Below are 14,615 nucleotides of genomic sequence, written 5' to 3' on the forward strand. Positions count from 1 at the left end.
AAATATGTAAATTTTTTACAAGATTTACAAAATATCATAAGAACTGATAAAAATAAAACCCCACAAAGAACTGAAAGAAAGAACTGCATTAATTACACAAAACAGAAAAGCCATTTGAACCGTTGACTTGTGCTATATATTTTGCTAATATAGAAACGAATATCTCACATCTTTATAATGATAATGTAAATGATATCGTGATAAAATACACAGACTGGCTTTGGTTTAACAAGTAGGCCTACAAGGTTTCTTTTATTTAATTTAGAAAATAACACCAAACAACAAACAATGTATTACATCAATTATTACATAGTAATAACATTTGAATTTCCTTTGCGTCCGACAAAAAAGGTCTATCTGGAGAACCTGCAAAATCATTTGTGACGATTAAAACAGATCGTGATAAAAACCAACATAGAGGATGAATTACAAGTTTGTTTTTCACCCTTAATCGAGTATGCAGTCAGCGGTGTTTAGGCCCACATCCGCTGGCTCATTTTGTTCTGCATAGTCCTCTGAATTTTGCCTCGTGAACTACGAGAAATTCCTTCTGCAGTATCTTCAAACATTTCCTATCTTGACCTTGAATCGGAATTTAAAGGTACACAAAACTAAGTGCTATAATTTATTTTCCTTCATGCTCTTTGTTTAACAGTAGGCCTATATATGAGTCAAAGTCCTAATTTTATGTTATCTCGAAATGGAATTAACAACGTTATTTAGACAGATTTGAAACCAATTTCAAGTCCTTGTTCTAGGTGTCGCTGTTGACCACGTCTGAAACTTCAAATCATGTGTCAATGCGCCCACGTGACGGGGAAGAGCCTGCGTCTCAAGGCCATTTTCAAATTTCATTGGTGAGAGTGTCATGTGGTTGCAGAGAGACTCGCTGGGTTATACAGGGATTGTTTTGCTAGATATGTCAGCTTACAGAGGACACTTCTCTGCTTCTTAAAAAAAAAAAAATCTCTCAAAAATGTCCTTTCCTAACAGCTCTCCAGCTGCAAACACGTTTTTGGTAGATTCCTTGATTGGGGCGTGCAGAACAGATTTTTATTCCAGCAGTAACATGTACATGCCAGCCACTGCAGAAATGGGAACCTATGGAATGCAAACCTGTGGACTCCTGCCGTCTCTTGGCAAACGGGGGGAAGTAAACCACCAAAACATGGGCATGAACGTCCACTCGTACATACCTCAAACTGATAACTGGGCAGATCCAAGCAGGTCCTGCCGATTAGAGCAACCGCTCAACCAGATGTCCACCTGCACATTTTCACAAAGCATAAAAGAAGAGACTAACTGTTGTATGTACTCCGACAAGAGAGCAAAGGTCAGTTCGTCTGAGATACCCGCGTACTCCAACCTGATCCCCGAATCATGTTCCGCTGATAGTCCCGAGATTCCGGTCCCTGGATATTTTAGACTAAGTCAAACTTATGCGACGGCGAAAAACCCGGACTATGACAACGAGACGATGAGCCCAAACACCACGTTAATGCAGCTGAACAGGGTGACTCCAAAGGCGCAGTCAACGCCCTTTGTCGAGGTGGAAAAGAAGCTTCCGCTCGATCGGGACACAAGGAGCTCTTCCCCGGCGCAGAGTCCAGAGCCCAAAGTCAGCACGCTGGAGGAGAAGAATTGTTCAACTGAGGCGTCTGTCTCTAGCCCTGAACTGCCACACAGAGAAGGCAAAGGTGGGTACAATAAACGGATTAATCGCGTCTTGGTGTAATGCGAACGCTCTAGCATCATAAAACCCAATATAAAACACAAACAACCCGAAAGTCGTAATGTTTAATGGGAGTCTTTCTCAGGTTGCAGTAAAAGCCCTAACAGGAAACGGCGCTGCGAGGGCGCGTTAACATCAAATACCTTTTGTTGCAAGTGACTTGACATTCTTCTTTGGGCAATATAAGAACAGCCTTGGTGAAATGTGTTTGCGACTTTATCCATTCAGCACGAGTTCTTTTCGTGTATAAAATCATTCATTGCTATTCATTTGATACTGACTGTGTACAGTTCAATAGTCGAATCATATTTCTGGTGCAGTAGTAAGTTAAATATGAAAACTGCATGCTTAAAAGTGCATTGGTTATAACATGAGGTAATTTAGCTTATAAAAATGCAAGGTCCTGTATTGACTAAATGTAAACAACAGGGACAAAGCATTCAAATTAATTCAATAAAATCACATTGCAGAGATATAGTCAACACTTGAATAGCTACTAGTAAAGTTCGGTGGGAGACTTGTGTGCTGGTAGACCAAATGAGGCCACATTGACATTTATAGATATTTTGACTTACTTCTAATGATCTTTATGTGTATAGGTTTAATTACAATTAACAAACATATGCTGTCTTTTTTATTTTCATGTAAAAAGAGAGCGTGTCCTGTTTTCCCTGTTTGTTTTTGGCTGATGCTGTTGTCTTTTTGCTTTGCAGAATCAAAAAACGACACACCGACGAGCAACTGGTTGACCGCGAAGAGTGGAAGGAAAAAAAGATGTCCATACACAAAACACCAGACCTTGGAATTAGAAAAAGAATTTTTATTCAACATGTACCTGACTCGGGAGCGCCGTCTAGAGATAAGCAAAAGCGTCAACCTCACTGACAGACAAGTGAAAATCTGGTTCCAAAACCGCAGGATGAAACTTAAGAAGATGAGCAGAGAAAATCGTATCCGTGAACTTACGTCCAATCTCACTTTTTCGTGAGCATGCAAACAAGAGCAGACCAAAGACTTACCCCCCTCATTTCGGTCAGTCTGTGTTCTCCTGTATAATGATGACATGAGGGCAGTGTGCATTGTTTTGGCTACTTTCACGTTCCAATGTTGTGATCGTTGCTAAATCCTTGTCATTTGTGCTACATCTTTGATTGCATTTGAAATGTGAAGCCTTGTGTAATTTCATATGTTTCACAGGGTATAAAAGTGGTGCAAGGTCTTAATTTATAAAAGAAGATGATAGAAACAGGCTGTTCCAAGCGGTTTCATTTTAGCGGGAACAGAGCAAAAAACAGTGGCGCCAAAAAAGTCATGACTTTGGACATGAAAGCACATTCGAAAGTGAAGATTTCCCATTCTTTCTCCAATGGAAACGTACATTTATCTGGAATAATTACGTATAAAGGTTTCTGTATAATAGATGTTTAAATATGTCTGTATCGGTGCATGTTTGTGGCATGTGGTCAGTGGACTATAATAAATTGATAATGTCGTAATAGTGTTTGGTGTCATATTTGGTATAGCGTTTCTAAACCACAGTTTAAACAAGACCATAATTCCCCCCTCCCCCTCACAAACACACACACCCGCAAAGATAAATTACAAACGATAAATAATTGTTTTTTCCTCAAATATAAATGAACACAAACTAATTTACAGGTAGGACTACATGTACATGTAGCTAATTTACATGTAGTCCTAATTGTAAATTAGTTTGTATTTGTTCATTTATTTAGTTGAATCGTATACTGACATTTTCATACTTTTCGTGCATGGCCATATATTTTTTTTTACTTATTGATTTTATAGGTCACTATTACTCTTTATTATCTTATAGCCTACAGTTATGTTAATTATTAGCGTTTTAGTCCATTGTTATATAAAGACCAAAAATTACTTAAATGGTATGTTCTGATTCTAAAAAAAAAAGTGGCTTAAGGACGTCACTGACAAAAGAAAAAAAAAAAAAGTTTCTCTAATTTGTCTATGCCCACAAAATATATCTTAAAGAAAAAAAAAAAAAACCTTAACGTAATTAAAAAATAGGAAAATGTACCCCTATAACATTTTTTATACTTCAACGTAGAATCAATATCTCAAATCTCAAAAAAAAAAAAAAAAAAAAAATAGTTACAAAAGAAAAGTACACCAGAAGCATACATAGGGGTTTCCGATAACTGGTATAGCTTACACGAACGCTTATAGGTGAAAATGATTTGGTCCGTCACACTATCCTATACATTCATAAACAACATTTTGTTTAAAAGTGGTCAGATGTTCTTGTTTTAATGCCGATACTTCCAGGCGTCTATATTAATGTTTTGCATTTTCATCTCTAGCATCGACCACTCACCGTCTAATGTGCACACACAAACACAATGCCACATACCTCTAGGCACATGCTCAGATGTGTTCAAGTGTGTGGCCACAGATGGAAACACAGATTATAATTTTGACCAGAATTGTAACGGCTGAGCTCTCAGTGACAACTTGTCGACAAACAGCTAACATTACCACATAGTTTTCCCTCACACAATTTATTTTCTCAAATTAAGAAGAAACATGCAATCCATTAGTCTATAGTTTATATTTTCATTGTGTTTATATTTGCATTGACTACACAAATTATCTATTCAATTAGCTATAAATTTCTATTATTTTGATTATACTGTGACACAGTAACATCCGCTTTTTTACCACCTTATTCGACGAACATCATTATCTAAAAAGATTGGAACATATTATTATTATTATTTTATTATTTGATGATAAACATGTAGGTCAAGACACTTTGAAATGCCAAGAGTCTGTTTTATTAAGGGAACATTAATACATAATCAAATGCACCTCATAAAAAATTTTATTGATACACATAAAATACTATGAGTCTCTTTTGAATAAGTTCCAAAAAATATACAAATGTTACTTCCTGTGTCAATCTTACAACACCTTACAGTCAGCATCAAACTTACAACGACCGATCTTAACACTAAAGCAGCGAGGATCGTTTATAAAATATGAGAATCTGTGAGGCTGCGGTGGTTCGTTGTTTTACAGCATGTTATTACATTTATTTTACGAGGACTTGCAACTCGGTACTCTATAAAATACTTTACAAGGCTAGAGTATGACATACCTTATGACGAAATTTTGCTAGATTTTACACTGCTGAAATCGTTTGTTAAGGTAATGGTGAGTGCTGGCACTGAAATATGGGTGCATTAATCTAACCTTGTTAAAAAAAAAAAAAAAAAAAAAAAGAAACAGAAAGTTTAAAGCATGATAAATGCAGAATATCACTACTAGTTGAGATGAAAATTACCCGTCTTATTTTTTAAGAGTACAAAATCAAACATACCGTTATCAGCGGACTGATTTACTCTCTGTATTAGTAAATATGATCACGTGATTCATGCAACCAATCACTGAAGATGAAGGCAGCAAAAATACTATGATTGTTCAGAGGCAAGGTTTCGGAAACAGAGTAACGTTTTATATGAGTTCGAAGGGATCCAAATATGTCGACTAGTTCAGCGCTTAGTAGCTATTATGTGGACTCTATTATGGGGCACGAGACGGAGGATGTGTACGGAGCGCGTTATGTCCAGGGTTCACACACCGCGCCCGCGAGGCCGTCAGGTGTGGTGGAAAATGCGGACTTTTCTTCGTGCAGCTTCGCTCCCAAGTCAGCCGTGTTCCCTGCGTCCTGGTCCTCGGTTCATCAACCATCTGCTGCTGCAGTGTCTGGAATTTACCATCCATACGTTCACCAGACCCATCTTTCAGACAACAGATACGTCCGCTCTTGGATAGAGCCAGTCTCAAACCATATCTCTTTAGCCGGGTTCCACTCCAGCAGTCGGCACAGCGGTACAAAGACTGAAAGTTTACCCTCGAAAAGGACTGAAAGCGCTGCGTTTGAGACAGAGACGCCGGTGGTTCCCGAGTATAGCTGCAACGCTGTATCCGTAGACAAAACTACTGAAGAAAGAGTTGGAAATGATATTTCGAGCCACGGTGAACCTAAAGACGAAAAACAGCAACAACAACAACTTGACCCAAGTAAGTAAAATGAATTGCCCTGTGATTTACAACTGTCGAACTGTCCTAAACTGGAGGTTTTACAAACCTATAAAAGTGTCCGGGCTCTTAACACGGGCCGAAAAATTGGTATAGTGGCCATTAAAACCAAAAACTTTAGAAATAATTGCATTCACGCTAATGTTTAACACCAATTACACAATATTTTAATTGTTTAACGTATAGCTTCATTTCTAATATGGTCATGACCTTTCTTGGAGTTGTCTGATCAATTGTGGATGTTAAGCTTCTGCAAATGGTTTTCTTTTCACATTGTTATTATTATATGCTTTCTTTCTTTTCAGGCAACCCTGCAGCAAACTGGATCCATGCGAGATCAACAAGAAAGAAACGTTGTCCTTATACAAAATATCAGACTCTGGAACTGGAAAAGGAGTTTCTTTATAACATGTATTTAACGAGGGATCGTCGCTATGAAGTTGCACGAATCCTGAATTTAACAGAGCGGCAGGTTAAAATCTGGTTTCAGAACAGAAGAATGAAAATGAAGAAGATGAACCGAGAGAGGAGCATTAAAGATCCTTGAAAACCGTGCTTCAGCTCAGCAGCTAATGTGCGTCCCTTTAACATATGCTTGGATTGGGATACAACTTTTTGGGGGGATTACTCAAGACTGAATTGGCATATCTTCTATTTAATTATATATATATATTCTGAGTCAAAATAATTATTTGAGTGACTTGAAATGAATGGGTATTTCACAATAATTTCTAAAATAGTTACATTTGAGGCCTAAAATCTATTTCCCAGCACCGTGGTGGAGTAGTTCTTTCAGAAACTGAGAATGCAGTTTTGTATTCAGTTTTTGCACAGTAAAATTCAGCATCAGTATTTATACTTATCATTACTCATAAAAGTCCTATCACTAAAATGTCTTATAGGAAATTAGGATATGGTCCATGATCTGATAGTTCTTAATCTGCTGATCTTTAAATCTTTGTCCAGAATGCATGCAAATCTCTTCACCCTCATGCAGCCACGTGTAATCATTTACTGTGCCTTTAATTTCTTTCTTTTAAATTGGACATCATGTATACAATATCTTATTTCCAATTTCTCCTTACTAAACTAGTGTATTTCTCGTTGAAGCTTTTGTTGGCGTGTTAGATGCATCAAAAGGTCTAAATTATATAAGTAAAACGAACTCCTTTTTGGTCTATTTTATGACTTTTATTTTGGTCACAGTGAAGCTTAATTCTTCAGTTTCTTCAGTGCTGTATAGTGAATTTGGGTGTAGACAAGCTTTGTTGAATACTCAACTCGTGCACTTACTGTGAAAATATGTTTCTTTTTTAGACCAATTTTTACAAATAAAATGCAAGTTCGACAGCACACTGTTTATGTACTGATATTTTACATATAGGCGATATGCGATTAGCCTCATTTTCTTCATGCTGAACACAAAATAGAGATTCATTGTTAGAGAATATTGCAAAAAAAAAAAAAAAAAAGGTTTATGATTAGGAAAAGGTGTTGCGAGGAACCCCAATTTATCGTCAAACCTGTACCAATAATTGCTTTAGAGCAGGAAGAAACTCGGTCCAATAAAGCTATAGAAGAGCTAGACGTCTGGTCTAAATGAGTTTATGGTACAGGACTGTTATTGCTCTTCTCTTTGAAACTAACCTCACTGGTTCTTTGTGTCTGTTACTTCCACACAAAAACGTAGACACTTTTTTTTACGGGGCGTCTGGTCGATGTATTGATTGTGAGGCTAAAGCGGCATCGACCCCCTATGGTACACTGAAAGTCACGTTTATTCACGAAATGCATCTCCACTCTACAAACCTTAGCCTAAAACTGACAATCATTTTGGATGTTACAACAAAATGCAACAGGGGTAATCAACGTAGTTAATTTCAGTCATACATTCGCTGCAGCATTCATTTTAGATTATGAATAGATAGACTTTAACATGTATATAAATGCATTGCAACGTGACTGCAAAAAAGAAACATGAATGCATCCCGCAATTTCAAAGAATGCGAAATTAAGCAGGGGTGCGCATTATTGCCACTAGAGGGCATAGTTGTTCTGTGAAAATAAAGGACTGTCCGTGGTGGTGCACACTTACTTACAGGAGCTTAATCAGACAGTAAAACACGATAATTACTGGAAAAAAGTATCTAAGTTCCAATTTGCTTCCAGAAAGTTAATATTTCGGGACAAACATATGCGCTCAGCTCTCCCAGTTTATGGTTAAGGTTCATCCGTAGCACTTTACATGGTCTGTTCTGAATAGAACTAGCTTTGGGTTGGGAAAAGGACAAGAACAAAGGAATTTGGATAGGGAGTTCGTATCTCGGCATGGAGCACTGTGTGTGCATATTTCAGGTCAGTTATAGCTAAACAGATAAAACTGTAACCCTAGATTAATAGGCCTATTTTGGATAAATTTTTCTTTATGACGGTTTCGGGGTTCCGAGCTCTCTGTCAAATGTGTCTCGTTTTTTATATTAATAATGACCAATAACAAGAGTTCAAATGTTAGACTACTAAGCGAGGTTACTGCAGCTTATTTCAGTTTATTTTGACATAATGATTCTTTCCTTTCAGATGAAAGTACAATATAAATTGAATCATCAGGAAGATAACCAGAACAGAACCATTTAGACATGAAAGGTTAAAATGGAGGTTATAATGGTTATAAATACCAAAGCAGTTTTATTTGTTTTAAGCACTCACGCACGACAAACATAAACACTCGTACAGATATATACAGGTTTTTGTGATGTTATAGCGTGTAAATAATAGGCCTAAATAGCTACTATCCATGCATCTGTTACAAAACAACTAAAAACTTAATCTAGTTTTAAATATGTATTGGTTTATTGTTATAACTTTAAATTTAGCTACATGTAGGCTATTGTTTTCTATAAAAGCCTAATGACGATACTTCATGTTTCAACAAATTAATAGTGCAACCTTCTGATATTTACTTTATTATTATTATTAGCAGCAGTTGTAGTAGTAGTAGTAAATTAATAAATGCAAATGTAATGTAAAGACATACGCCGAACAAGCACAGACTTTCGCAGACCCCAAACTGAAAAGAGCAAAACATACACTGAATCTAATTTTCCTTTCCTTCCTCTCCCTCTCTGTCTGTCATGTGAGCTATAACTAAAAGCAAGCGTGTTTTGGGGCATGCAGAAGCACCCTGACCGCTGGATTTGGCTCTGGGCCTGTTCACCAAACAGGCTACACCATTCAATAACAGCAGCTCTCAATCATATCTGATTCCACTGGCATTAATAAGTAACGATCTGACACCATCAGTTCTCACTTTGTCGACCCTTCACATAACACACTGGGCGAAGTATTTTCTCCTGCGGATCAACATTTCCACGAGATGCTGAACGGTAGGCGTGCGATGGCGTTTGGCGACGGCCAGCACTGATGCAATAATTTTATCTGCTTGGGAAATTTCTGCGACACAGAGCGCCAGTTATCAGTCGAATCCTGGTGGAATTACGTGTCACTGCGACCGCTCTAAATTTTACGCACACGATAACTTTCGAAGACAGCGGGTCTTTACGACACCGCGAGAGGCCGGGTCGCTACAATACCTAGCCTGTAAATCGTCCGGTAGTAATACTGGCTCGGAACCAGCGTACCTAAATCAGCGCTTGCCTCCGTCTCAGATGTTCCCTTGGATGAAACTTCAAGGTTGTCTGTCATAAAAATCTGTTTTCAGATTACTGTAACTTCCCTTTGATTATAAAGGCGTTTCCTTTCAAGAGCCCCACCACCACCACCTCTCCATACCTCCTCATTAGGCTATTCTATGCAAACTTGAAGTAAAATGATACGTTTCTGAAAGAGATATGGGTTACACTTTATTTTACAGTACGTGTACTTACATTGTACTTACCCAAGAAAGTACTGGTAATATAAGGTGGGTATAGGGTTAGTAACCACACTCTAAAAATGCGGAGTTGTTTCAACCGTTGGGTTTAAAATGTAATTTAAATATTTGAAACCAACGGTTGAGTTTGTCCAAGACATGCGGAACAGGAGTGCAAAATAAAGTGCTACCAAGATATGTCTCTCCTTAAGGGATTACACCATATACACTGAATGAATTTTATATTTATTTATTTATTAATTCCTGAATTAAAAAAAAAAATGATACGTTTCTGAAAGAGATATGGATTAGCCTACACTTTATTTTACAACACGTGTAGGCCTACTTACATTGTACTTATCCAAGAAAGTACTGGTAATAAGGTTAGCTTTAGGGGTAGGTTCAGGGTTAGTAACCACACTCTAAAAATGCTGGGTTGTTTCAAACCATGTTTAGGTCAAATGTGGACAAACCCAACCGTTGGGTTTAAAATGTCATTTTAAAATTTGAAACCAACGGTTGGGTTTGTCCATATTTGCGGACATGCGGACTAGGACTATAAAATAAAGTGCTACAGAGATAAATCTGATATATCTTAGAAAAGTGATTATACCATATACACTTAATCAATTTGATATTTATTTATTAATTAATTCCTGGATTTTCAGAAGCATGTGCAAATCAGGCAGTGGCAGCACACGCGTTAAAAATTGCAGCTTTTAACTGATGTGTCAAAAATAAGACTAAGAAGCTAAATTAGTTAAAAAAAAAAAAAAGGCCACTAATGAATGTACTGCAAATTACGTATTTTTGAGAGTGTTATTTGATTTCGCATTAGCAGCAATAAATAAAGTGATTTATTAATAATTTTCATTAGGCCTATTTATTATTTGCCGTATTTTTGCCGTTTTTTTTTTTTTATAGTCATAAAATATAAAATCGCTTTTTATAAAACAATACTGGTAATCTGCTGTAAAGATTATAGTATCAGTCATTTTGACCCACAAGCAAAAGGAATAGTGGCAAATGTGTTTAGATTTGAAACGCCGACAAATTATTATTTACCACGTTTCTGCTAGATTTCTGAATTCGTTCGTTCGTGTGTTCGTAGATCGTTTTGCTCAGAGCAAATTGTGAGAACCATATTCAGAACTATGCATTATTGCTGTCTATAGGCTAATGATCTATTATTCCATTTTAATAAAAATATTAAAGACATTGGATATATATTTAGTTTCCCCAAGTCTTAATACATTTATTGCGTATCCACGCGTATTATCTAATAATATGCATTTTGAGAATTAAGTTAGACTAGCACTAGCTTTTTTATTGTTCGTCGATTCTTGTTTTACTAGGATAATGTTTTTTGATCAGTTTCTAGATTTAGAAATTTAAATTAAACAAACGTTCATTTGAATTATTTTACATATACGAAACAACATAATTCGAACGTTTTAGTGTGTTTCTCTCTGTGTTTCTCTCTCACTCCCTCTCTCTTGCTATCTCTCTCTCACACACATACACCCACAGACACACTCTCTCTTAGCAGATGTCTGTGACTGTATTTTCTTTGCTGAGGAAGTGCAGCTGGCTCAGCCATTATGCGCAAAAAACTAGAGGCTTTGCGGCAGCCCAGATTCCTTTTTTGTTAGAAGACAATTTACAGCTTTGTAATAGATCTTTTTATGAGCCTGTTTCGTCGGTCATTGGATGCCACTGGTCATGTGCAGGACGCAAACATCTTCGTGACCCCTTTTCCTGATTTCCCAAGCGATTTTTCCACTACATTCCGTGGCTTAAAGGCTCCAAATCCAAAATACACAGTGTTATCATATATTTTCTCTCGTTTTTTTGCCGTGCATGGCTATCTGTGTTAGAGATCGAGAAGACAAACTCGAGGCCGATTTCATATGTTGTCAGATGCTAGACGGCTGCTACAAGAGAACAGATCAAGCCATACAGTACTGGACGACTGATTTGAGACGAGCTTCATAATATTGACCAGCAGCGCAGGAGGCAAACATGGATTATAGGGCTTCGTTGGGTAAGTTTATATTTCATATGATTGAACACGCTGTCGTGTCAGTCAGAAGCTACGGGACCAGCAGGTTATTGTTTTGCCATTATAACTTCAGATTGTGACAGCAGCATTGGCAGGCTGATTAAAAACAATCTCACTGTTTTTGCAGTTAAAAGAGAACTCAAATAGTTAATTTTGTGCAGAGAAAACACTTTCTTAAAAGCTAGAAGAGTGCTCCTTTAAAGCTGTATTTATTGTGCTCTTTTAATGTTGATGGCCTTTCTTTACTAGATCTTAAAATATGATTTTTACTCATTTGACAGAATGTTTGATATGATGTGAATTTGAAAACATGAACTTTTACGAATAAATTCGTCTATCAAAATAACTGACATTATTAGTACTATTACCAGCAGTAGTTAAAGTATTGTTGTCGTTTAAATGAACCAGCAGCAAATCTTCAAAAATTTAGAAATAAAAAAGTTATGTAAACCTACAAATGATGACTGTTCAGCAGTTAGGTTTATGGTTATTGTAAGCAGACTCGTGGATTTACAAGTCGTTAACACAATTTATATGACCAACCCTTACTGAGATTTTCAATTTAAATGTTGACACTTATTTCGCCAATGTCACATTTAGCAACAGACTAATTCTATATAAAATAATAACGTTTGAATATATATTAAGAATTGCTGTGTATCATTAGTTTTTATGCACAGATTGAAGTTAGGCTTTCTATATTGAAGATCTTTAATCTGCGCATAAAAATAACGATTCACGGCAATTCTTAATATATATTCAGACGTTATTGTTGTATCTACAATTAATCTGTGCATGAAAATAATGTTTCACAATGTAAAATAATGATTTTGAAAGTTTTTAAACCTGCCATGGCGATGGAGTTGCTGTGCGTTTTAATATATGCCTCCCTTAATGGTGAGAATGGCGCAGTTTTTTGGGAAGGGAGACAGGCTCTGCGGAACAAAGACAGTATTTCACAGTCAGCTGACAGGCAGAGGTATTTACAACCTCACTGCAATGCGGCAAAAAAGGCGAGAGGAGCCTAAACGAATTAACCGAACCTACAACCAGAGCAATGAGAGCAATACCTAACGTTTATACAAATTACTTCAGAACAATATATCTATATATTGCAATACAAACTCAGACAGATTATTGTAATAAAAACCGGCGATTTATAAAGAATTCTTACAAAATATTTTAAATAGTTTAAAAGATTTTCCCCCATGATTTTATAATCACGCAATCTCTGCACTGTACTCAAATCGCTTACCACCAGGAGATTTTCGTTAATTTAGCTTTTAAAACCACAACATTTAAAGTGCTGCCATTTTAAAACCCAGATCACATTACATTAAATAGGCCTATTGTCTTAAATATTAAATAATAAATATGCTCTGTAAAATATGGCAGTAATGCAAGTTGCATTATTTATTAATGCATTATTTGAACAGTGATGTGTTATACGAAGTATAGCCTATATCTAAAATAATAATAATAATAATAAAACTTCTTTCAGTGCTTTATTTCTGCATGAGCAGCTGTGGAAAAAAAAAAAAAAAAAAAAAGGCAGAACACCTAGGCAATATCTGCTTTGGTCGGCAGGCGGTGCTGTTGTCTAACACTCTGGGACTTGCTTGTCCGCTATCTGCATCTTTGTTCTTGAGGTCATTTCCTGCGACTATGATTGGTTGTCGCAGTCATGTGACACCACAGTCACACAGTTCTCTTATTAACTGACAGAAATGTTAATTTTTAGAACGAGTAGGCTACTTTCAGGAAGAGTGTGAGGATAGTGGGAATCATTTAATATGTTTTAATTAATTATTGATGATAATTTAATCATTTTCACATGCACTCATTTCAGTGTTGACATAAAGTTGTTTTACGTTTTAAGATCATATTACGATAAAAATATATAGCTATATTTGTCCGAGGTAATTGATTGTAATGAGAGTTTGAAGTCCCGAAACATGTACACATTTCATGTACTTGAATAACCTGTGAAATATAATTATAAATGTATGTAGCCTAGCCTATTTAGGTGAATACCGAATTAAATATTTAATTTAAAAAACATATTTAAATATATATATATATATATATATATATATATATAAACTCAGAGGTGAGAACATTCCTCTTATCAGTAAATGTTATAATATTCAGTGCACAGAAACTTTCACAATGTCCATTTGTGACTTTAGCATAAATCGAAAACCCGCCATATGGCGCTAATGTGTATTTTTCTCTTTTTTCTCTCTCAACGTAATTTTACCTTAAATTTACAGTCGAAAAAACACTCCCATTAGTTAACACGTCAGAGATTTCACAAACACCTCATTTGTCCTAGAGGAAAAAAAAACAAAAAAAACATGCAAACTGAAGCAACACATTGGTTAAGAAATATTACACCAAATAATTATATTATTCTATAAATAGACTACCACAATAAATATATAGTAGCAAACATTAGTCATTAGGATACAGGAAATAAACTCTGGTTTTCGACAGTGTGTTTTTTCCTTTGAGTGCAGTGAATGCGAATTGAACCCCGTGTCTTTATTTCCTCCTGAGATCAGAGTAATCGCCATTATTGAATAAGTGCAACTTTCAGGATTATTTATGGCACCCGCGCGCTGTCATGAATGGCTGTGGGGAAGCACGTGATACCATTAAACTTTGTTTTATGGCCAGGGAGTTGACAAGCCAAAATATAATTCACATTGTATATTAGAAAGGTCGCTCAGACGGTTTAGAAAAGATCCCAGTGTCGCTGCAGAGGAGAGAGGCTCCACACTTGTTTTGATCATGGATATTCAAACTCGTCGATACGCTTTACGCGATGCGTCTGCTTCTGGAGGTAAGATTGTGTCGCTGAACTTGTGTTA

The 14,615-nt window shown here is 36.4% G+C and overlaps 2 protein-coding genes across 2 annotated transcripts; both read left to right on the forward strand.

Annotated features, from left to right (window-relative positions):
* Nucleotides 1-206: 206 nt before the first annotated feature.
* On the forward strand, nucleotides 207-3,228 carry hoxd10a (homeobox D10a). Its single transcript, XM_051906773.1, has 2 exons — nucleotides 207-1,697; nucleotides 2,446-3,228. The coding sequence occupies exons 1-2, from the start codon at nucleotides 977-979 to the stop codon at nucleotides 2,718-2,720; spliced, it is 996 nt and encodes a 331-aa protein (XP_051762733.1). The 5' UTR covers nucleotides 207-976; the 3' UTR covers nucleotides 2,721-3,228.
* Nucleotides 3,229-4,538: 1,310 nt separating this feature from the next.
* On the forward strand, nucleotides 4,539-7,165 carry hoxd9a (homeobox D9a). The gene is made up of 2 exons (XM_051906776.1): nucleotides 4,539-5,794; nucleotides 6,118-7,165. Exons 1-2 carry the CDS (start codon nucleotides 5,251-5,253, stop codon nucleotides 6,357-6,359), a joined length of 786 nt encoding a protein of 261 aa, XP_051762736.1. The 5' UTR covers nucleotides 4,539-5,250; the 3' UTR covers nucleotides 6,360-7,165.
* Nucleotides 7,166-14,615: the final 7,450 nt, after the last annotated feature.

The sequence above is a fragment of the Ctenopharyngodon idella genome, chromosome 9 (assembly GCF_019924925.1).
Source record: "Ctenopharyngodon idella isolate HZGC_01 chromosome 9, HZGC01, whole genome shotgun sequence".
In the NCBI taxonomy this organism is placed as follows: Eukaryota; Metazoa; Chordata; class Actinopteri; order Cypriniformes; family Xenocyprididae; genus Ctenopharyngodon; species Ctenopharyngodon idella.